Raw genomic sequence first — 24557 nt, 5'->3', positions numbered from 1 at the left:
CCAGAGCTTTTCACCGCCTTCATGATTATGCACACGTTGTTCCGAAAGGTTCAGGCTTGCCAGCCCCACCCCTCTGCCCAGAGACGGAGGCCTTCCTGACCTCACGTTTAGACGCTTTCCCTCTGCACTAACTCTAAAGCTTTGAAAGAACGCTGAGAATAACGAAGGGCCAAACACGAGGGGGATGACAGGGAAAACAACTTAAATGTCACGACTCAGTATAAGCTGCACTTTTATTACCACACTCATCAGTCAGGGAGTTTTCATCAATAAAATATGCAAATTAAGAGAACATGAACAGGAGTCCCTCGTAGTGCAGTGCATTAAGGATCTGGCGCTTTTCGCTGCACTGGCCCAGGTCACTGCTGTGGGACAGGTTTGATCCCTGGCCCCAGAACTTCTCTATGCTTCAGAAAACACCCCACATATCTAATAAAGATAATATAATAGATATGATATCAGATAAAGATAACACATACCTAATAAAGATAATTTCGAAAACACCCCACATATCTAATTAAGAACTTATACCCAGGTACAGAGACTTACACCTCATTAAGAAGAAGCCAAGCAATCCAATTTTTAAGTGGGTAAAATATTTGGATGCTTGAACAAAGGAGATATACAGACAGCAAGTGAGCTCAGGAAAAGACGCTCGGCATCTTTAGGCATTAGGGGGAAGTGCACATTAAAGTCACAATGAGATACACACCTATGAGAACGGCTGAACTGAGAAGGCGGGTAACACCAGCTGTCGGCAAGAAGGGGGGTAACCGGGATTCTCACGCACTGCTAGCAGGATGCAGAAGAGCACTTTCCCCTTGGAAAACAGCGTGGCAGTGTTTTATAAAGTTAAACTTACTCTGGTACCATGACCTAGTAATTCCACGGCCAGGGGAAATAAAAACACACTGGCAAATGGAGACCTGCCTGCAGAGGTTTACAGCAGCTTTGTGCCCAATGGCCGCCAAGTGGAAACGACATAAAGGATCACTGATAACCGGGTATGAATGCACCAGTTACACCCATACCACAAAGCACCACTCACCAGTGAAGAGGCACAAAAGAGAGCACACATGAAACTCGAAAGCATTATGCCGAGAGAAATAACCTAACACACCTCAGTCAGCATCGCTTTAGATGAGGGGAAGAAAAAAATCAATCTAAATTTCCACCTTAAAGTCAGAAAAAGAAAAGCAAGTTCAACCCAAAGTATAAGGCAGGAGAAAATAAGGAAAGAACAGAAATCAATGAAATGGATAAACTGAGAAAAGCAAAAGCTTACTCTTTGCCAAGAATAAACCTCAAACTAACATGATCAAGAAAAAGGCAAGATCCAAACAACCACTATCGGGAATGAAGGGGGTATCAGTGCAGGTCCCACAGACAGCAACAGACTAGCAGGAAACACTGTGAATGAAAGAGATTTTGTATCAACACATTCTACAACATGTAAGATGGACAAATTCCTTCAAAAAAATGAAATTACAACAGCCGATGTAGAAAACATAAACGATGAATAATCCTGTATCTATTAAATAAATGAATTCATAAATAAAACTCCAGGGCCAGGCTGTTTAACTGGGGAATTCCATCAAATATTTAAGGAAGAAATTTAAGGAAGAATTTACATAAACTCTTTTAAAAAACAGGATACAGGAGTTCCCGTCAAGGCTCAGTGGAAACAAATCTGACTAGCATCCATGAGGATGCAAGTTCAATCCCTGGCCTCACTCAGTGGGTTAAGGATCCAGCGTTGCCGTGAGCTGTAGTGTAGGCCGCAGGCATGGCTTGGATCTGTGGCTGTGGCGTAGGCCAACAGCTACAGCTCCGATTTGACTCCTACACTGGGAACCTCCAAATGCCGCAGGTGCGGCCTTAAAACAACAACAACAACAAAAACAGGAAAAAATATTTCTGCATTTATTCTATTACATTAGCATTGCCTTTATGTCAGAGCCAGACAAAGAAATCGTAAGAAAAGAAAAACACGAATACTGACACAAAATTCTCTAACAAAGCAGTAGTAAACTGCATACAGGAATATAAACAAGTATTTACATCATGACCAAGTGGAATTTATTGCAGGAATACAAAGCTGGTTTAACATTCAAAAAGCAACAATATTTACTTTCAAAAAAACCCTTCAGCAAAGGACATGTTAATAAAAAACAAACAAACAAACAAACAAAAACCCAGGAACTTCCGTCATGGTGCAGTGGAAATGAATCCGACTGGGAAGCATGAGGTTGAGAGTTCCTTCCATCCCTGGCCTCGCTCAGTGGGTTAAGGATCCGGCATTGCCGTGAGCTGTGGTGTAGGCCAGCAGCTGTAGCTCTGATACGACTCCTAGCCTGGGAACCTCCATATGCCTCGGGTACGGCCCTAAAAAAGACAAAAACAAACAAACACAAAACCCTACAGCTAGCATCATATTCAGTGAGTGATGAACACTTCCCCTAAAGATCAGGGCCAAGGCAAAGACACATGCTCTCCCTACTTCCATTTGACACTGTACTGGAGGGCATAGCGAGTGCAATAAGAAAAAGAAATTAAAGGCATACGTACCGGTGAGAGAGAAGTTAAAAATAAAAATGTCTTTAACTACATATTCGATGGTCATGGACGTAGAGATCCAAAAGATATATGAAAAAGCCACCAGAATTTAATAATGGAATTTAGCAAGGTCACAGGACATATGATCAATATATTAAAAAGTCACGTGTGTGTGTGTGTGTATATATATATATATATATATACATATACTTTTTTTTTTTTTGGCTTTTTAGGGCTGCAGCAGCAGAATATGTAAGTTCCCAGGCTAGGAGTCGAATCAGAGCTGTAGCCACTGGCCTACGCCACAGCCACAGCAGCAACGGGGGATCCAAGCCACGTCTGTGACCTACACCACAGCTCACAGCAACACTGGATCCTTAACCCACTGAGCGAGGCCAGGGATCGAACCCAAATCCTCACGGATACTACTCCAATTCAATACCGCTAAGCCACGATGGGAACTCTGTCAATGGTATTTTTATACACTAGTAACAAGTAAAATGAAATTTTAAAAATACCATTCACAACAGTTTTGAAACACATGAAATACTTAGTGATATATTTAACAGAATATTTGTAAGACCTATACACTAAAAACTACAAAACTTTCTGAGAGAAACTCAAGAAGATCTAAATAAATGGAGACCTTTACTCTGCTGGTGGACTGGAAGTCTCGATGTTGTTAAGACACCACTTCGTCCCGAACGGATCCACAGCCTCAACGCCGTCTCCATCAAGACCCCGGCACCGGGGAAATGCTAATCAAACCACAATGAGCTACCACCTCACGCCCCCGCACTGGGAAGTATGTAGAACAACAGGAACTTACACACTGCTGGCCTGCGTATAATAAGCCATTCTAGAAAGTTTCTCAGAAAGTTAAAATGACCTCTTTCCCATAACTCAGAACTTCACTCTTAAGTGGAGCTGAAGAGAAACTGAAAACGTGAGTAAAAAAGGATGACATGAGACTGTCAAGAGAAGACCTCCTCATCAGAGCCAAATGGAAAGAATTCAAGTGCTATCAACAGGAAAATAAATAATCACGTCATAGGCAGACAACAAATACTGCTACACGGAACGACACACACCAACTCAAAAACGTTACGTGCAAGAAGCCAGAGACTAAGGGTACAGAATATGATTCCAATTATACGAAAGTCAGGAACTGACAAAAATAGTTTATGGTAAGAGAAGTCAGAAAGCCATTCCGGGCAGGGAGCAGAGGGCGAGGAACCGACTGCGAAGAGGAGAAGGAAGGGCGGGAATGCTGGCCTATCTTTCCTGGGGCTGCGGCTGCGGCTGCACAGGGATGTGTACCCATTTTGCAAAACTCAGTAAGCTCAGCTCTGCAGTTCAAATTAGTACATCGTATTATTTGTAGTTCTCCACCTCAGTAACGCTTATTTAAAAAGTGACAACTAAAATTTTAAAAAAGTCGTCCACGTCCCCTCTGTCTACGAGCCACCACGTCACAGTGGGGACAGGCTGAGGGAACCCCCACAGGGCAGCTGGGCCACTATGGCCTGGCCCAGCTCTTCGAACCATCTCTCTAACTTCACAGAAGGCCCGGGGGTATCTCAGCCAGGCTTTGGCTTTGTTTCATTTCGCTTACTAGTATTGTTTTGTGAGCTGATGTGGAGACTTCCCCCCCCCTCCCCAAATTCAGTCATTTTCTTTTCCTCTACAACCAACTTACGTTTCCATCTTTTCTCTGAAGAGTACATTTATTCCCAAGCATGAGGGACATTCCCCAAACAAAACCATAAAAATGTTACCAAGTCTGGGGAGTTCCCGTCGTGGCGCAGTGGTTAACGAATCCGACTAGGAACCATGAGGTTGCGGGTTCGGTCCCTGCCCTTGCTCAGTGGGTTAATGATCCGGCGTTGCCGTGAGCTGTGGTGTAGGTTGCAGACGCGGCTCGGATCCTGCATTGCTGTGGCTCTGGGGTAGGCTGGCGGCTACAGCTCCAACTGGACCCCTAGCCTGGGAACCTCCATATGCCGCGGGTAAGGCCCTAGCAAAGGCAAAAAGACAAAACCCCCTCAGTTAAAGAAGAAGAAGAAGAAGCAAAGAGGGAGGTCCTGCTGTTGTGCAGTGGGCTAAGGACCTGGTTTGTCTCTATGGAGGTGCTGGTTCCATCCCGTGCCCGGGGCTGAGGGCTAGGGATGCCGTGTTGCTGCAGCTGTGGCACAGGCTGCAGCTCCGGAGCAGATTCAGTCCTTGACCAGGGAACTTCCATACGCTGTGGGTGCAGTCAAAGCAAAAAAAAAAAAAAAGCCACTTATCCAGAAGATAGCAACAGAGGCCTGGCAAAACCAGAGAATGGCTGAGAACCACAAGGCGCAAGCGTGGGCCGGGGCAGAGCACTGACTGATTTTCTGAGAGCCACTGAAAATGCCCTAAAAAGGCAGAGGGAAGAAAACATTCTTACTACAAACACGAAGTGTGAGACTACTCAGGAAATAGAAAACAAATCCTTTTCCCCCTTTTTGGGCCACCCTGTGGCATACGGAGTTCCTGGGCCAGGGATCGGATCTGAGCTGCAGTGGCGAGCCAGGCTGCAGCTGGGGCAATGCTGGATTCTTGACCCACTGTGCCGGGCCGGGGATGGACCCTGTGCCTCAGGCTGCAGACACTGCCGATCCCACTGCGCCACAGCGGCAACACCCAGAGAACCCGTCTTCATCACCATGGTAATTGCTGAAAATACCCTGCAGAGCTTACCAGTAACAGTAAACAGCCCCATGACGGCGACCGACCGGCCGGCAGTCACCAGGAAGCATCGAAGTGTGCTCAGACCCCTCTCGAGAAACAGCAGCACGTGCGACGTGTTTATGACAGCGGCCGGAGGGTGGTCAGAACCCTCACTGGCTCACAGCCAGAAGCCGCGCGCTGGGGTCTCTGGGTGTCAGGGTGCGGACGGCCCTTTGTGACCACACTGCCCTGGGGTTGGTGTCTCTCCCTCGAGGTCACTCATCTCAGACCCGGAAATGGTACCGGACTGAATTGACGTCCGTGTCCCTGAGCTGTCGCGTAACATTTTCAAGCACATTTTGAAAATGAGATTTCTCCTGTTATTATACAACACGGGGCTTCTCTGTGGGTTCATCACCACTTCCCGACATTCCGCGTTCTCGCTCACTGTTTAGTTAGCGAGTGACTCATTACTATTTCTCGCTCCCGTTCCGTCCCCCAAACAGAAGAACACCCTCCCCTTCCTCCACACGACTCCCTCCCCTCTGGTTAAGTCCCTGTGCTGCTTTCTGCCTCCCCAGCCGGCCCCCAGCAGCGCTGCTGGCCCTGGCACCCAGGGCTCATCATCAACGCCATGGCTGCGGCGCTGGGGAAACACGAGCCGGCCCTTGCGCGGCACCGCAGCACAAGGAGAAGCGCTGGCCCGGCTGGAGCCCTGGAGCTTAGCCACCGAGCGGCGCTCACGAGGACAGCTGGTAATCTGCTAGCGTCCCTGTGCCAGAGCCGGGCTGGAGGGCTTCCCACACCTTATCTGTTTAATCCTCGCAAGTGGCCCGCGAGATAGGGTCTCTTGGATCCCCACGCTGCGGTTGGGTGGGCCAGAGCTGAGAGAGGCGACTGAGCAACGTAACACGGTCACGCTGCTGCTCAACGGCAGGACGGGATCTGAACCCAGTTCCAGTTCCAGTTCCAACCCAGAGCTCCTGCTCTTCACCACATGTCAGCAGCCTCCTTCCTCATTCGCCTGGGCTGTGAAGCCTGCGTCTGATTCCTGGAGCATGTGCCAAATGCCTCGGATCACTGCGCTACGCTTCATTAGACTACAAAGCACGAGCCTGTCTTCCTCCGGAATGGCTGCTACTGGCAAAGGCTGGAGGACAGATCAAGCCTTTAGAATGCGCTCTTTGGAAGTCACTTCAGTACTTACACATAGGAGAGTATTACCTGGGGTTACAGTCAGCTGAAAGCAATGAAGCTTGTTTGGATCAGGAAAATGCACTTTACACGTACCTACGAAAGAAACAGCAGTCAGGAAGGTCTGAGAGTTAGCACCAGTCCTTACGTTGAGGCTAACCTCGAGATGCACAGAAAGTTTAACAAAGAAGTTCCTGTCCTGGCTCCGTGGAAACGAATCTGACTAGTATCAGGAGGATGCAGGTTTGATCCCTGGCCTCACTCTGGGGGTTAAGGATCTGGTGTTGCCGTGAGCTGTGGTGTAGGCCGCAGATACGACTGGGATCTGGTGTTGCTGTGGCTGTGGTGGAGGCCGGCAGCTGCAGCTCCGATTCAACCCCTAGCCTGGGAACCTCCATATGCGGTGGCTGCGGCCCTAAAAAGACAAAAGAAGAAAAAAAGGAAAGAAAAAAGAAAAGAAAGTTTAACAAAAACATATGACGAGAGCTTGGGAAATGTTTTCATTGATTAAAAGTGGCACCACTCATTTGCTTTTACACCTAGTATTCTTGCTTTTGAAATAAAGGTACAGATGTAGAAATCAATCCTTGTAACACAGACTGGACCACCAAGAATAAAGAAATTGTCCAGGCAGACTTAAAAAAAACAGTGAAACTCCTAAAAAGAACCGGACTTTTTTTTTTTTCCGGCCATGCCCATGACACATGGAAGTTTTCTTCCCAGGCCAGGGAGTGAACCCACACCACGGCTGTAACCAAAGTCACAGCGATGACAAAGCTGGGTCCTTCACCCACTGAGCCACGGGGGATCCACGAAAAACAAACATTTTAAAGTTAAAAAGAAGTTCTAACAATGACAACAACGAGTTAAAAGTCAGGTTTTAGTTCAATGCAGGGGCTTTATTACAACTCCAGAACCAAGCTTTCCTCGACCTGCAGGCGGAGGCTAAGAAGACTCTCCCCCTATGTCTGCCTATCTGAAAGAGATGTTTTCTTATTTTTTGCAAATGGAGAAACCTCTATAAACTTGCACATACAGAGCTCCAAACTAGTTCTGAATAATTACTAAGCAACACTGCTATATGACAAGTTATTGTTTGCCTTCATAAATACTTCAGAAAGATTATTAATCAGATAGCAAAGATCTACTCTTTGGTGGTTCTGTGTTTCCTCTTTAAAATAATGAGTTGCATACTTCTGGAAAGCCTGGCGAACGTGTATAAACTGATTTATATTTGACGGAGAGAGGAGATAGGGAGAAGAAGAGAAAAGAAGAATGTACTATGTTTTTTTAAAATCTGACACCTTAGCTATATATGAGGGCTAGGAAGCTGGACTGTGCCTTTTTCAAACCTAAGATAAATTTTGGTTTGAAAGCCAATTATTGTTTTTCAACCAAATTTTTAGGTAACGCTAAACTATACTCTATGGGTTACAAACTAACAATCTAAGATTCTTATACATGGACAAAATGAACTGTGTATATGACTTAAGTTTTAAGTTTTCTATGGCCTTTGATTAAATGCACGTGGATGTATGTTCAAGCTGGGGGGCCAGTGGGAAGATATGATGGGAATGGAAAATAGAAGGACTATTTCATTTTACTTTTTAAAATTGGATTTCATTAGACTATTACATAATATGAAAGGAACAGAGAAAGAGTATAATGAATCCATCGCGCAGCTTCAGTACTTTGAAGTCTGTCCTAGACACACACACACAAACACACACACATTGTTTTTTGTTTGTTTCCCTAGAACTTTGTTTTGTTTTTTGGCCACACCTGCAGCATGCAGAAGTTCCCAGGCCAGAGATCGAACCCGAGCCATAGCAGTGACACTGCCAAGTCCATTCCCCACTTAGCCACCAGGGAACTCAGAACATTTTAAAGCAAATCATTTGTAAATACTTCAGTCGGTGGAATCCCAAGATATTTCCTTGTAGTTCTGACTAGAAGAAACAAGTCAAACAACCCAGTGACTTGTAAGACATTTGGACTGTGACCCACACTAAGAAGCATTTTACACTCACACACTCAGACATCAACAGTCTACGTTCAAAGTTGTTTTTCAAGGAACGAGACCTACTTCGTCTTACATGCTGATTCCACAACCCGTAAGGGCTGCACCCCCCTGTTGTCTTTCCAACTTTGGGTGGAGGTTGGGGTGGGTGCTTTCTTACCCCGTGTCATACCAAACTCTGTGGAGCACCTGCCCAGACTAGGAGACCCACGTATCAAATATCTCACTCACATTCGATAAACATCCTCAGCCTCAGAACAACTTTTAACTGAACATAATGATAAAAAGTCCTACAAAAAAATATTGAAACGGTTGAAGCTTTCAGACTTTGACAGTCTTATAAAACATGAAGGTGGAGGGAGGCACCGAGGACAGGGAGGAAAGGGACGCTGACACTCAGCACACGAGCTCGCTGCCTGCTAAGTGAGTGAGCTCAAGAGTGAGGCTGGCCGTCCGTCCCCGAGTGTCGGAGCGGGAAGGAGCAGGCGAAGCGAGGAGACCCGGAGACAAATGGAGCACAGAGACAAATGACAGGTAAGCACTTTCTGGACCAAAAAGGTGGGACTGTCACTAAGAAAAACAGGGCGGTCAGGAGTCCCCACCGTGGCGCAGTGGGTTAAGACGCCAACGGCCGTGGCCCGGGTTGCTGCCGAGGCACAGGTTCATGCCCAGACGCGGCACAGTGGGTTAAAGATCCAGCATTGCCTCAGCTGCGGTGGAGGTCGCAGCTGTGGCTTGGATTCAAGTCCTGGCCCAGGAACTTCCATATGCCACGGGTGCAGCCATAAAATGGAAAAAAAAATAGGACTGTCCATCACAAATTAATCTGCCTTTTCACTCCAAGAGGACACGGGTCAGAATGCTAACTAGACGTTCCTGGGCGACAGTCAGGAGAGGGAGCAGGGCTGTGCTACGCTCAGAAAGACGTGAACCTTCCCCTGCTATCAGAGCCCCGGAAAAAGCCGCTACCTGCTTACACACATCACGTGTTTATCCCTAATGTACCCATAAAACAGGCTTTTCGCTACGCAAGGTTGTTAAAACATAAACCAGGTTCTTCATGCAATTATTTTACGGCGTTTGGTGTCTGACCAGGGACGCTATACTTACAAGGCAAATTAGCTTCAAGCTCTGCAACCTCTGTGGGAACAAAGAGATGATGGTTAATGTTGGTCAGTTACTGCCCATAAGTCACCAGCGCTAAACTGGCAATCCCTCCAAAATGCTGGCAAAACAAACAAACAAGAAACCGGAACTAACTGAAGTCTACACTTGGTCTAAAGTACAGATTTTACGCCATGAAATGAAATTGCTTTCAAATACACAGAGCGACTTGCAGGATGCCAGCCAGAGGCCCTTGCCATTTCTCTTCAGTGCTAGGGAAAAGAATTCAAAATTAACACAGAAATTACCCAAAGGTAAACAATCACTAAAGCATTCTTGAAAACTTGTCTCCCCAAGCAGGGGAACAACCGCCCACAAAACCTGATTTATATTCACACCGCCTCTTCCAGTTTTTCCAGATTTGTCTCCCCATAAGCCCTCTTCGACAGTGAGGGGAACTCTCCCTCCCACTGGGCCCCCCGCACCTTGGCATCCAGGGTAAAGCGAAGGCCAAGGGAGCCTCCTCGTTGGAGCTTCACCCCTGGGCCTAGTGTCCTCCTCTGGGGCCTCTTCCCAGCCCCTCTGCCAGGACAAAGCTGCCGAGCACCCACCGACCCTGCTACTAAAGAGCTGAGGTCTGGAGGGGCACCCGGACATAACTGGGACCGAAGAGCACATGCTCTGGGTCCTCGGAGCACGGAGATTCCCTCCAGCTACGGAGACTGAAGCAAGAAGGAGGTTTTGGAGCCGGGCTTTAAAGAAGAGGGAGAACTCAGTTTTGCAGGGGGAGGCAAAAGGGCACTTCAAGCAAGTCAGTCAGCAGTGCGCAAAAGCAGAGAGCACAGGCAAGCACAGGAACCAGCAGGCACAGAGGCAGCCCGAGCAACGGGAAAGAAGGCTGAAAGGCAGGGCCTGGGTGGTGGTGGGCCCTGAGTTCACAGCTGCGAATTCTCAACTTTATTCGGCAGCATAAAGGAGCCAAAGGAGGTTTCTGAACAGAAGTTCCTCAGCTTTGCCTCAGCAGGACAACTTTTGAAAGGGAAAAGTGGAGGCCAGGGAGGGGACCCTTGAGGTAGGCGCCCTGACAGGCAGCAAGGACTCAGCAAAGGCAGGGAGTCAGGGTGCCTGACAGCCAAGCTGATGAAAGGACCTGCCAACGGGGGAGGGGAGGGTCAGAGATGGCACTCAGAGCTGACCTGCGGGGGAAGTCGGGACCGGGATTGGGGGGGTGAGGTCTGGGTGCGTGACCAGGGCTGGGGCACCCCTGCAGCGTGACGCCACTCACGTCACGAGACCGCAAAAGGGAGAGACCGGTGAGAAGAAAGAACATGGGCAGAGAGCAGAGGACAGGAGCAGGGGGCTCCCCCCACCCCGAGGAACAGGCGGAGAAGTAGGAGTGAGTCAGGAGAGCGGGCAGGCGGCTGGGGGGGTAAGGGGCAGCTTGGGGCAGGGGGGAGGGACGAGGCCTGAGGCAAGGCCATGGGATGGGACTCTGACCCTGCAGAGGGCCTTCAAAACAGCAGGGAGGGAAGGGGAAAGATGGAAACCAGACCATAAAGCACTAAGAAGCAAAGCGTTCCTTCAAGGGGGGGCGGGGGGGCACAGTGTTTGCAAAGCTGGGTGCTGAAGGCACAGGTGGGAAGGCTGGCCCAGGGCTATCCTGAAGCTAGGGGGTTAGGTTTTGGCAGCAGCCAGCTGAGAACCTGGGCAGAAACAGGTGACCTACTATCTTAGCTCTGGGACCCAGGCATTTGCAATGGGCATCCAGAAAAGTGATTGGGGGGGGGGCAGGCAGAGGGAGGAGGAAAGGAATGGAAAAGGGACAAGTTTTGGGATGAAATGTGAGCCTGGGAGTCTATGCTCGCGGCAGTCGGGTGCTCCGTACGCCAGGGTCGACACACCTAAAATGTCCCCGACCCTATGAAGACTGCTGCACTTACGACGAGCATGGTGACCTTTAGTTTTGTCTCTGCTGGGCCCGCTCCAGCCCCTCCCGAGGCAGGGGCCTGAGTAAAGTCACGCCGAGGCCAGCCACACCAGGCCCTCTGACCAGGAGGGGTCAAGGGCCAGCTCTGCACCAACAGCATGCCCAGGGCATTCATTTGATCAAAAAAGGACATATTATATCAAATGAATCATGCATATTAAGCACTTTTAAATAAATGTTACCCATAGAACTTAATACATATACATATATATACTTAAATACACACACACACACACATATATTTTTTTAGCTGTGCCCGCAGCATACCAAAGCTCCTGGGCCAGAGTTCGACCATGTGCCACAGCAGCGACAACACCAAATCCTTAAACACTAGGCTGCCAGGGAACTCCTAAACCTATATGGTTTTAAGGCAAATACTATTTGCGTATTTACTATACCATTATTTAACTTTTTGTTGATAAGATTTTATAAGCAACTCTTCTGGAGGGCCCTCTCTTGAGAGACTGAAGCAGGCGGCCGGAACATGGCTTTCTTGGTTGGGCCTATCTGATCGCCATCGTGAGAACTCCGACTGTCCAGGTTTACAAAACCCCGGAGAAATAGAACACGTGCCCAGAGGATTTTAAAGGGAGCCACAGGAACAGGGCAGAGGCGAGGTCTGGACCCAGGCGGGCAGGGAGGCAGTGACCAGGGCATCTCAGCGGCAGAGCAGCAGACCCAGACCCCGTGCTACAAGCCAGCGTGGGGATGAGGAGCTCTGGGCCAGAGGACACCCCCCTGGAGGACTGGGACACTCCACCCTGGCCGCCTGCCCCGCACCTGGGGAGGGGTTCTTTCACCTTTTATTTATTTATTTATTTTTAAACAGCTCTGGTGAGGTATGATTTACATAGTATAAAACAGACCAACTTTTTTTTGGAGGGAGGATGCTGTGCGCATGGCATGTGGAAGTTCCTGGGCCAGGGATCCAATCCCAGCCACAGCAGTGACCCAAGCCATAGCAGCGACAATGCTGAGCCCTTAACTGCTAGGCCACAGGGAACTCCCTAAAACAAATTAAGTGTACAATTCAAGGATTTTTAGTAAAATATGAAGTTGGGCATCCATCACCATAATTAGTACCTGCTGAGCAAATTCTGCCACCCTGCCCCCTCCAGACCAATTACACCAGAAGTCTCAGGTGGGGCCTCGGCCTCTGAATTTTAATTCTCTCCAGGTACAGGAAATGGCTGTAGGCTATGTTCCCAAGCTAAAATATTTACACAGAACTATGTACACAGATGGAGTTAGTAACTTGACACTGCAGTCAAGAAGTAAACTCCAAAGATGGGCGTTCTGCTTGCACTGCCATGTTCAGTGCAACTCGCTCAGGAAGGTGGGCAAGGGTTGGAGAGCCCAGACCCCGTCCAGTGATGACCCCCTCACCAGTCAGGGCCTCTGCAGGCTTCTGGTCCAAGAACCAGTGCAGGCAAGGAACACAATCCCGGAGACACAAGGATTTCAATAAAGATGCTTGGTATTTCAGTCCAGCCGGTACAGAAGACAAACAAACTACAGGGCAGTGCTCCTCTCAGGGAGCTGTCCAAAAGACTGGTTTCTGTACACGTCACAAGATGCCAAATAATTACACTTGGCCTCAAGAGTCGTAACTTCAGAATCCATCTACAAGAAGACTATGACCCAAGAAACAAGCCATTTGCTTTCTGGGCTCAAAAGGCCTCTTGGCAAAGCAGCAGTCCTTCCTTGCAATAACCTCGCCACCTGAAGGACTCTACCCCACCTGGAAGGTAACAGGAAACCCAGATATTTTTAAAGTGATAAAGCCTCGCCTGTTCCAAAGATGCCAGCCCCTCCCAGGCTCTGGGGAGGCAGCCAGCACCCGGCACAATGAAGTGGCTGCACAACTTCCTTCTGAGAAATTAGACCCTTCTCCTTTCTAACTAAAGACCAAACCACAGAGCCCACTTGAAGCATGACTGCACTGAAATATCAGATTACAAACGCCACCTCATTAGCACAATGTCCCCCCAGCACGTCCTCACACCTTCTGCTGTGGGCTGCTTACACACTGCTCTAGTTGTTTCTGCCCTGCCTGCCACTCAACCCACGGGTACTCCAGGGCGGGGGCTGTACATGCTGACCCAGCCCTGGGACCTAGTACCTGGGCCTGAGCTTGGCACGCTGGGGTGCTCAGGAAATGCGTGACCAACAAGCACACTTGCTAGCAGGGTGGCAGTACTTGCAGGGTGAATACCCTGAGACATGAGGAGCCCTTCCTCGTTGGGGACAGAGACATGCCCAAAGTGCTGTGGACTGAACCATGGGTTTCTCCACCCTACCCCCTCCAGGTCCCCAGGGAGAAGTCTTAAACCCCCACCTCCATGGGATGGTATTGTGAGGGGGCAGTAATTGGGGTCAGATGAGGTCACGAGGGTGGGGCCCTCAGGATGAGATTGGCGCCCTTATGAGAAGAGGCACCAGCTGCTTACAAGGCAGGAAGAGGACCCTCACCAGGAATAGAATCTGCTGACGCCCGATCCTGGACTCCCAGCCTCCAGAACCTCGAGGAATAAATGTGGCTGACAAGCCTCCCAGGCTCCGGTATTTTAGGAGGGCAGCCTGAGCTGCCTAAGACTAGGTCATTATGCAGATGGTACCCAGCAAGAGCCAGCCCCGAGCCCCATTAGGCAGTACAGGCAGGGCAGCTGTACCCTCTGATCCAGGCAGAGCCTGCAGCTACTTCCCAGGAGGCTTGACTACCTCCTCCTACCGGAACCACTAGCTCTTCGATTTCCCGGACTAGAACTTCACCTCTTGGCTTCCTGCCTGACTTTACCCGCAGAGCCCCTCTTCAGCACTGCTAGGATCTACACGATGCCCTTACAGGGAGACAGGTGCTGGGAGGGCATCAGCCCATGGCCAGAGGTGGCACTGCTACAGTTGAGGCCGGAGGTCCCACCGTGCCCCACATCAGCCTTTCCACTCAGCCTTTTGGAAGCGCACTGCAGAGCAAGCAAGGTGGGGACCCTGAAAACCAGCACAGCCCTGGTAGCAGAGGCTGGCATCAAGGGGAATGGAGCCCCAAGGCCTCATAGCCCCCGCTTTCAACAGGAGCAGACAAGGCAGACTTGAGCTGCTGTCCGTCCTCCACAGACCCTCCCTGCCCACCCGAGGGGCTGCCAGATTCCCTGGGCCCCTTCACTCTATCGAACCCTGCAAAGAAGCCCTTCAAGGTTAGCCTGGGGCCGGCCACCCCACTCCACGTTAGCAGGACTCCTCCTCTGGGCCACTGCCCTACTTTGATTTTTGTTTTATTTTTTTTATGATTTTTTTTTCCATTATAGTTGATTTATAGTGTTCGGCCAATTTCTATTGGACAAAGCAACCCAGTCACTCAAACATATGTGTATGTATACATACATACACAGACATAGCGTTTTTCTCACATTATTCTCCATCGCGTTCCATCACAAGTGACTAGATTCAGTTCCCTGTGCTCTACAGCAGGATCTCATTGCTCATCCATTCCAAAGGCAATAATCTGCATCTATTATAACCCCGAACTCCCAGTCCATCCCACTCCCCCCCTCTCCCCCTTGGCAACCACAAGTCTGTTCTCCAAGTCCATGAGTTTCTTTTCTGTGGAAAGGTTCATTTGTGCCATATATTAGATTCCAGAAATAAGTGACATCATATGGTATTTGTCTTTCTCTTTCTGACTTACTTCACTTAGTATGAAGTTCCATCCATGTTGCTGCCAATGACATTAGTTTGTTCTTTTTTATGGCTGAGTAGTATTCCATTGTGTATTTATACCACATCTTCCTAATCCAGTCATCTGTCAGTGGACATTTAGGTGGTTTCCATGTCTTGGCTACTGTGAATAGTGCTGCAATGAATGCAGGCGTGTTCACTAAAGTTCTGTCTGGAGATATGCCCAAGAGTAGGGCTGCTGAGTCATATGGTGGTTCTAGATTTAGTTTTCTGAGGTACCTCCATACCGTTTTCCACAATGCTTGTCCTACTGCCCTACTTTTAAAAATATGTATTGTATGGTAGCAGCTTCACCCACTGCTAAATGCTCTGAATCCCCTGCCAACAAGGAAAGCCAACGCTGAGCCTACCTCCCGAGTCCTGGGCAGGGCCTGGCATGGAGAGCAGCTCTGGAGAACAATGCATGGTTCTCTTCCTCCCACTCTTCCAGGAACTGCACAGGACCAGGCCCTTCCTATACCACCCAGCACGTGACCACTCCTCATGGGGACACAGAAGCACTCACCCAAGGGAGGCCCCAAGTGGCTCCTCATGGAGACGCCTGCACCCGGACGCTGGGAAGCCCACGCGGGTAGGCAGCCAGGCCTCTCCGCTCTGCAGAGCAGGCTCGGGGCACGGAGAGCCGCTGCAACAAGAGCACACCAGGAAGCGCGTGGAGCCCGGGACCCATTTACACGGATCTGTTCCCTCTGTTCCTGACTCCAGCCCTGGGTCTGAACTCGGCCAACTCAGTTCCAGGTCTCCACATTGAACAGAGACTACTTTAGGAAAAGGCTCCCTGCCGGCCTGCTCAGAGCCCCCGAGGTCTTCAGGGGTCACTAACAGGAGGCGGATACACAGCAGGCTCTAAGATGTTTGTCAAGGGACCACGTCAAAGGCAAGGAGACACATGGCCATGTGCCCGTGATATGAAAACGCCACGCTTCTGACAGACACGAAAGTAGGTCCTTCTGCCCGGAGGTGGGGGCATCACCAGACCCAGAGCCTGACGGACTCCGCACCACAAAGGCCGCCGGGAAGGCAGCGCCGTCGCCCTGTGGGTGAAGCACTGGAGCGGGCTCCCGCACGGGCCCAGGCCAGAGGCAGGGCCAAAAGGAAACGCCCAGGCCTGACCTGGCTCCCCGCAGGGTCCCCGACTCCCGGATTCGGGGCAGACAGCAGCCCCCAGTCCAAGCCCGGCCAGACCTCCCTCTTCTGTCCCTCCAGGGACTGCTGTAAGCAGCTCTGCGCCTCCACCTGGAGGATGTCCCCAAGAATGACCTGGGGGTGCCAGTCTGGCAGGGGCCTCGCACTGCCGGCCGCTCCAAGGCAGCCTTGGTCCTTCCAGGAACAGCTGCCTCCACCTATCACCTTCAGAACTGGGCCCGATATCCCGAGCCCAAGAACAAGAGCTGCAGTCGTGCAGCCACCACCGGCCCTCACCACCAGGCACAGCTGCCCTGTCAACCTGCACCCTCCCACTTTCGCCCCACAGCGGTCTGCACCGAGCTGACCCCCCACGTCAGGTCAGCCAGGCAGGGCAACGGTACAAAAGTACAGTGGCCTGGAAGCCTCTGGGCATGGGACACGTGGCCGGGGGGGCCTCTCGGGGCAGGCCATCGGCCGAGGGCCTTCAGCTCTCAGTCCTCCTGGGGCCTGGGTGGGCGGCACAGAGCCCCCCAGCCCCGGCCCTCTCAGGCCAGACCGTCTCATCTGAAGGGACAGCTGTCAAGGGCCACGCCTGCTCGGAACAAGGCTGCATGGGGCCTTCCTCAGAGCGAGCGGGCCCTGCCCGCTCCCGGGGGCACTCTTTAGTATCTGCCCTGCTCCCCAGAACCAGCCGTGGCGCCGGGTCCCGGAGACACGAAGGCACGTTGTGCAACGTCTTGAGCCCCAGGAGCAGCAGCATTCTCACGGAGCCGGAGCCGGAGCCCGAGCCAGGCCCAGGACGAACGTGGACAGCTTACTCCCCTCAGACCCCGAGAGGGGAGTTCCGCCTGGAGGGACTCGCACCGTCACCCCCGCCCAGCGCCCCTCTGTGCCCACCAGACTCCACATGGACCGCCAGTCGCCCCCAGGACGCAGGCGGATGCCACGTCCAGCCGCGCAGAGGAGCGCTCTGGCGTCCCGCAGCCACCTGGCAGCCGGAGCACTCCCCACAGGTGCCTCCTGCCCAGGCGTCCTCTCCGGTCAGGCTCGCCCCCCAGGCAGCCCGGCTCCCCCGAGGCAGACGGAGAGAGCAGGTCACGTGAGGGGCCTGGGAGCATGAGCCCTGCTGCACGACCACCTGTCATCTGCAAGGGCTTTGGGGCCCAGAAAGCCCATAACCCCCAGCGCTCCCGGGAGAATGGAAACAGGTGGCCCTGCGAGGAGGTCCTGCACCTTCCCTTGAAGAGTCGCAAAAGATCAGAGGACCTTAGCGGGGCCCGGTAAGCCCAGCCAAGATATCGCCTGTCCTAGGAGCTGGGCAGAGTCTAGCTTTCCTGGCCTCAATGGGCTCCCCTGGGCTGCGTCGGGCCCTGGAGACTTCCGAGAGCTCCCAGGTGCATCCCCGAGCAGGGCCGGAGGGGTGCTGGAGCCCCTGTGCCTCCCTAAATTCTCTTTTCCGTGGACTTGCACTTCTGTTCTGCTCCTTCGGTGTCTGCTTGCTGGGTCTGTTTTGCAAGTTCCTGCCCTGCCTCAACATGGGGGTCTGGTTGTCTTCCTGCAACAAAACTGCAACCTGGGCACATTTTTAAACCTCTCTGAGTCTCAGTTCTTCAGCTATAAAATGAACTACCCTCCTGGCAAGGCTTAGCCAAAGTCAAACAAGAACGGCCCTATCAAGTACCCGACGGAGGGCCTGGCCCCATGTGCTCAGCGGACCACAGCTGCCGTCGACCAGGGCACGGAGATGGTACAGAGACGGCGCTGTCTACTGGCCAGCTTCCCACCCGTTCCTCCTTCCTCACTGCAACTTCCTGGGCATCAGAACACCCTCCCTGGAAGGACTACAGCCCCAGGCATCAACCCCCTTCCCTGGCCTGCTTCCCTTCCCGGGTCCTCTGCAGATGGGAGCCTGGAGCCAGCATCTAGGAGGCTCAAGTCCTCCCAGGGCTCCCTGGTGAGGTGCTGCAGCCCAGGCCCCACCTCTGACCCCAGAGGGTAACCCTGCCGGAGAGGTCACAAACTGAGCACAATCTGACGCTCTCCCAGACTTGGAAGGCGTTGCCAAGATGTCAAAGGCGACTGAAGAATCACTCCATCTTTAACTCATCTGCCACCAGATGGGAAAGCCAGAGCTAAGTCAAGATTCAGGGGCAGCGGGAGAGCACAGAAGAGTGTCCCTTATTCCACTGGAGTCTCCCGGAACCCGAGGCCACCTGTTTCCAGCCTCCCCCTTCACAACCTTGGCAGAGCTGTTTCTGAGAAGGTCCAACACAGCGCCCGCACACTCACCCGGTCCTCCCATTAGCCCTGTTCCTAGACCTGCAAACGCCATGGCATCCACCTCACTCAACCGGAAAACAGGCAGTTCTAACCAACTCCTTAACCCTCTGTGCCTCCTGGCTCCTTATACTAAAAAAAGCCACAAAGTAAGAAGTGCTGTAAACTCTCAGTGCCTTAAAGGCAGAAACTGTTTCTTCATCGTCCGTAGCCCTCAAGTCCCCAGGAAACTGCACTCAGTGGCTCTAAGTCTGGTCAATGAATAAACGCAAAAGTTCCAGACAAAGGCTCGCATATTGACACACACACATGGTATAAACCCTTCCCCAAAGCCTCCGGCCCTAGGACGCTGTGTTATCACTTCTGAGAAGAGAACGGATTTTGCACAAGCCTCCCCTCAGGCTGGGGCTTGAATAAAAAGAGAGGAGGGTCTTCGGAGATGGCCACGTTCCACTCCTCCCTTTACAGGTCAGACACTCTGGAGCGAGGCGTCCGGAAGAGAGAAGAAAGCCCCCCCGCCACGCACCAGCCAGGGAATGACAGCGCCGAGACCAGAGATGTGAGCCCGCTGGTTCCTGGCACCTTATTCCTTCCACTGGCATCCTGGCAGCTCCTGCAGAGAACGGTCCACGTGCAGAAGACACACCATGGTTTTAATACCACTTTCTCGCCATGAGCACTCTCGTGGTGTGTGTGCAGTACGAACTCCTCTGTCGTAAACGATAAGCAATTAATATTTTGAAATATTTTCAAACAGGTGTATCTATTCAGCAACAGGCTGCTCCGTTTCCCCAGAGCGCCCCCGGCCAGGCCTCCTTCTGTTTGGGGTATGAAGCTGCCCGCAGGGACGGCCATTACCTTTAACAAGCAGCCTGTCTCTCACAGAAACCCGCCGAGTGGAGTCGGAGGCTGCGGGGGACGCCCGGGACCCCTTGAGACCGTCGTCCCGCTTCAGTTTGCTCGCCAGCGTCAGCATTCCTGCTGCCTTTACCCTGAAAGACCAAACACAGGGTGAGGACGCATCTCCGGACCGTGGCTGGACAGCGAAGACAGTGATGTCAGGGGGGTTTTAATTGTTTCCCCATAATTTAGCTATAGAAAAATTTAGCATGTAAGGTACATAAAGAAGACCAGAGTCCTTCATAATGAATCTGGGGGTTCTCTATGCCTCTCTAAATATGATTTTCTAAGGTATGAATGAAAGTTTGGCTTGAAGAGCCAAGCACATAGCACTCGGTGGGCACCAGGCCCTGGCATGTAGCAGTGACCATGCTCCCCGATCTCATGGTCTAGGAGAGCCTCTGCTGATGGTTCCACGGGGGCCCAGCGCGGCCCTTCCTGCCGTGGGGACCAGGCACCCCCGGTGTGGCCCCAGTGCCTGGCCCATCGCAGACGGAGGGGAACGGGCTCTGGTGAGGAGGGAGCCTCGCTTTCTCTCCTCCTTCCTTTAATAAAGGTGTGGCTGGACCCTTAATTAGCACCTTCACATTCACTCATGTTGTGCTGTATTTACAGTGTTAGGCAATCTCGGCATAATTCAGTTATAATTAGTGCCCACACTGGATTCTCTTCACTGGCGGCTTCCCACCCACCGAGTTTCAGGTGCCCTCTCTGAAAGCTCACTGGGAAGGACCGTAAAGACCAAACACAGGGGATGCACCTGGCCACTTGCGAGGAAGGACCGAAGAGGCCCGCAGCGTCTACAGACGGAGCATCCTGCCGAATCTGCCTTCTCCACGTAAAGCACCCCTCACCTGGCAGGCCTCCTAACCCTTCTTGCTTGTTGTACCAGCTGGAGAGAAATTCTGGAACTTCTTTTGACTGAGGATGAAAATTGGTCACCAGCTCAATAGTCCCATACTTTCCTTTGTGGTTTTAACAGAATTTCCTTTTGATACCATTTGGATCATTTTCAAAAGAAAATGATCTAAAACTTCCAGATGAAAAATGGACGTAAGCACACAACGCTTGGTTTGAGTTCAAGATGTTTAAAGGCAAACCGTAAGAATAACCCTACTCCCACTGGTATTTTTAACCACTTTCACCCAGGTCCTCCCAGAGCTTTTTACACCATCTTCTGTGTATCCCTCCAGCCCATAAAGACGGTCGGACTTCACTTTCTATTATGTGTACCATGAAAACAACATATTAAATACGGCCTTTTGAACTGCACAGGACCCACGCACAGACACACACACGCCTGATCCCCTCACGCACCCCTGGTCTAAGTGCTTCAAAAGACAGTTCCACCCGACACGAGCGCTCACAAGCTCCTAGAATTTCCAATCTGGGGAGGACTTCTCCCCCAGATCCCACTCTTTGTCATGGGTGTGGACCCTGGGACACCTGGGGCCCAGGAACTGGGCTGTCGGAGGCCACTCAGCTGCTACAAGAGGTCACCGCAGACCCACTCGTTTCCCTCTGAGGATGACGGGGATGTTTCCACCCCGAACAAGGGGGTGATTTCAGGCTATACACACACCAAAGTCCGATCAAACTGCATATTTAAATATGTACAGGTCAGCGTGCTTCAGCTGGCCCTCAATAAAGGTGACAAGACGTGACAGTTTCTTCACTCCCACTCTGCCACGCTCTCTCCTCAGCTGGACCTACACGGAGGACCAAACCACCAACGCTCAGCTCAGCTTCACCTGCGGCAGGAACCAGGGGTTGGGCTCACAAAGGAAGCTCACCAGGGAGGGCGCTGGGGAGCCAGGAACGCCTGTGGGGGCTCCAGCCCACAAGCCACCAGAGGCCGCAGCACCGTCTGGAGCGGGCGCTCCTGGTCGGCCTCCACCCGCACCATCCGGTCCGCGACCCCGCACGCAGGTCTGGATCCCAAGCAGTGTGCCCCCCCCCGCCGGCCCGCTGCCTGGCACCCACGCCTGAGCACATGGATGCGTCGCCTGATGAGAGGCCGAGAAATGCAGCTGTCACAAGGTCCACTTGGTCTTCATCCTCCAGCGGACCCTGGCACTACACACACGGCCAACAACAAAGCCCAGCACCGGCAAAGAGCGCTGGGCAGGCGGCAGCCCGGGAAAGTCCTCATACAGGGCCCAGCGGAAAAGCGAGTCCCAGGGCCCAGCGGAAAAGCGAGTCCCAGGGCACGTGACCGGTCCACGCTCAGCTCCCTGAGCACCTGCACAGGAGGAGATGCCCAGAGGGTCCCGGCAAGACTCTCTCTCTCACACACACGCACACACACACACAAAGGCTCACCCCGGACACTCTTCCGTGTCGCTGCAGTTGGAGGTCTCTGCTTAAGTCGCGTCTCCTTACTACCCCACCCTGAATTCTTCTCTGCAGGCAGAGTGTGCCCCATACTCAATCCCATTTTGAGTCAGACTGCTGGTTTGCAACCCTCAACAAGTTTACGGCCCTTAATAAAATACACTGGGCACTGGCTGTGCAAGACAGAAGAAAATAACACTAGTGCTTTGTTTTCCTCAGGAAGACAAGACTTATTTTCCTAACATTCTAAGCCATCTACACACGGGGACCATCTACCCTACGTCGCCTGTCCCTCTCCCACACGCCACTTCGGGACAAACCAATGGTCTAATCTAGGACTACTTCAGCTGTTAAGTCAAGTCTATACAAAGAGATCTGAACAAAAATAATTATTCAAGCTGTCAGATTAACGGAACACCTGCAGTTTGCTTCAGAAGTCTCTCCTTAACTATGCTTCCCGCCTTGCAGGACTGGTTCAAAACTAAACTTCCCCTTCACTGCAAATGACACTTTGACGAGGGCAGCATTTTCAGTAACAACAGATCAACTACACAGACGAGCACCCGCAGTCTCTAAACTCCACTAGTTGAAATCGGGCCATTTAAGTTCTTCCTCTGGGCGGGACGTGCTCCCAGACTGTTCAAAGATTCTGGTGTGCTATTTCCTAGTCTCATCCTCAAGTGTTTACTCAGTGCTCCTGCCTGTTGTGGCCAAATCAGGTCCCGGTGACCATCCGCTCAGTGGGTGGGGAACTCCTCATTTACAATTCTTCCTGCCCTGGAAAAGTCCCAACCTAAGCTTAAAAGATGGAACTGCAGGTCACTAGGGGACAACCCACATCTCCAGCCAAAGCGGCCCAGATCGGGACACACAGAAGTCCACACCCCACCCTCCCTCTTTAAAACGCCAGGGCAAGGTGGCTGGCTGCCCAGTGACCTTTGGAGCCCAGCCCTTTAATTTTAGCGGTAAACCTGCCGCCTCCTGAGTGGCAGCTACGTCGGGGGTGGAGGTCCTCAAGTCCAGACCACCTAGGTGGCCGTGATCTCTCTCTCAACACGGCTCCCACCGCTCCGGTCCCCTGCCTTCACCCCCTTGCCCAGCCAGGGGCCTCTGCACGAGGGAGGTGGGCCTCCTCCGTGTTCCTCACCAACCCCCGGCTCATTTCTGGAAGCTTCTGCTCAATCTGATATCCAGGTCTGGAAGGCCCGCCCTCCCTTCGCCACCCCTAATGCTGCTTCTTTAGGATAACAGACTCCTCCACCTCCTCCACGAAGCCTTCTCTGGCCACTCCAGTCCCTGCCGACCCCACTCCGGCGCTGGACGGAGGCAGAGAGGGGCGGGCCCGATCCGCTCCGGGGACAGAAGAGGCAACCGCGACCCAGGGAGCCGAGGGCCACACCCAAGATTACACACCAGCGGAACCAGGTCTAGAATCCGGGACTTGGCCGTAGGGATTGGTCCAGGATGTCCTCCCCCATTCTGGGCCCCGGCAAGATCCTCCACCCCAGCCGCGGCTGCTCCGGGCTGTCCGGAGGCCGCCCGCAAGTTGGCGGGGCGGGAGCCCGGCTCCTCCGCACCCGCGCCGCCCCCTGGCCTAGCCCGATTCCCCGGGAGGCCGGGAGGCCGCCCGCCCGCGTCCGACTCCCGCTGCCTCCGGCCACGTCGGGCCGGTGACCTTGGGCCCGCTGGGCGCTGCGCTTCCTCCCCGACAGTGCGGCCGCAGCTCCCCCGCGACGGCGGCCACGAGCGAGGCCGTGTGTGCCCGGCACAGGTCGGGGCTCCGGGAGGGCCGTCCCTCCAGCCCCGCCGCGGCCCGCACCCCGGCCCGCGCCCCGCAGCGCCCGCCCACCGGCCCTCGGGCCCCGGCGCCCGGTCTTGAGGAGCGGCGCGGCCTGAGGCGGCCCCGGCGCCGCCCGCCCGCCCGCCGGGTGCACCGGCGCCGCGGGAACCGAGCCGCCCTCTGGCCGGCGGCCGCCCCTCGCTCGCCGCAGGGCCGCGCGCTCCTCACCTGGGCACCCGGAGACAGGCGAGGCGGGACCGGCGCCCAACACCATGCCCGGCCGGCCGGCGGCGGCGAAGCGCAGCCCCTCACAGCAGCACCGGCTCCGGGCGGCGGGACCGGAAGTAGCGGGGCGGGGACTCTGCCGCTCTCGCCCGCGGCGGCCGCAACAGCAGCTGGCGCTTTAAAAAAAAAATTCAAAGCCGCGAAGAACTTTATTTAGAGACTGACACGCGAACAGCAGAGCCAGCGGGCCGGGGCCGGGGTAGGCAGCCGGCAGATCCGGCCTCTCTCATTGGCAAGGAGCGCGGCTGGGGGGCGAGCACGAGCCTGAAGGCCTCCGATGATTGGCCAATGGCGTCCGGGGGCGGGATCTCCAAGTCCTTTCCGCCGCAGCTCCGGTTCCTTTGCGCTGCGTTCTTGCTTTCATTCATTTGGTCGTTTGGTAGGCCTGGGCCTGCGTCTCAGAGGTTCCCCGCGCAGCGTGGCCTGCAGGGGCTGCCAGGTCCGAACTGACTGCCCCGGTGGATGGGGTGCCCGCTGTGTGCCCATCCCAGGGCTCAGGGTGCAGAGGACCAGGCCGCCCCACAGTCCGCGGGGTCAGGAGTTGAGGGGGGCGGGGCGAT

The 24557-nt window shown here is 53.0% G+C and overlaps 1 protein-coding gene across 3 annotated transcripts in view; it reads right to left on the bottom strand.

The window, feature by feature from the left end:
- The window catches only part of UBE2F (ubiquitin conjugating enzyme E2 F (putative)), a 54411-nt gene extending 30320 nt beyond the window's left edge, over positions 1-24091 (bottom strand). For 2 of the 3 annotated variants that reach the window (XM_047773913.1, XM_047773914.1), the window contains exons 1-4: positions 23941-24091; positions 19557-19690; positions 9578-9607; positions 6478-6543 (exon numbers count right to left, since the gene is read on the bottom strand). In XM_047773913.1, the coding sequence (XP_047629869.1) occupies positions 6478-6543; positions 9578-9607; positions 19557-19674 (214 nt within the window). In that variant the 5' untranslated portion in view covers positions 19675-19690; positions 23941-24091. The remainder of the gene's footprint in view (positions 1-6477; positions 6544-9577; positions 9608-19556; positions 19691-23940) is intronic. The other variant, XM_047773915.1, reaches the window with a different exon arrangement.
- Between the last annotated feature and the right edge of the window lie 466 nt (positions 24092-24557).

Source organism: Phacochoerus africanus, chromosome 3 (genome assembly GCF_016906955.1).
Source record: "Phacochoerus africanus isolate WHEZ1 chromosome 3, ROS_Pafr_v1, whole genome shotgun sequence".
NCBI lineage: Eukaryota > Metazoa > Chordata > Mammalia > Artiodactyla > Suidae > Phacochoerus > Phacochoerus africanus.
Note: the sequence above shows the minus strand (reverse complement) of the source record. Positions and strands in the feature narration are given on the sequence as shown.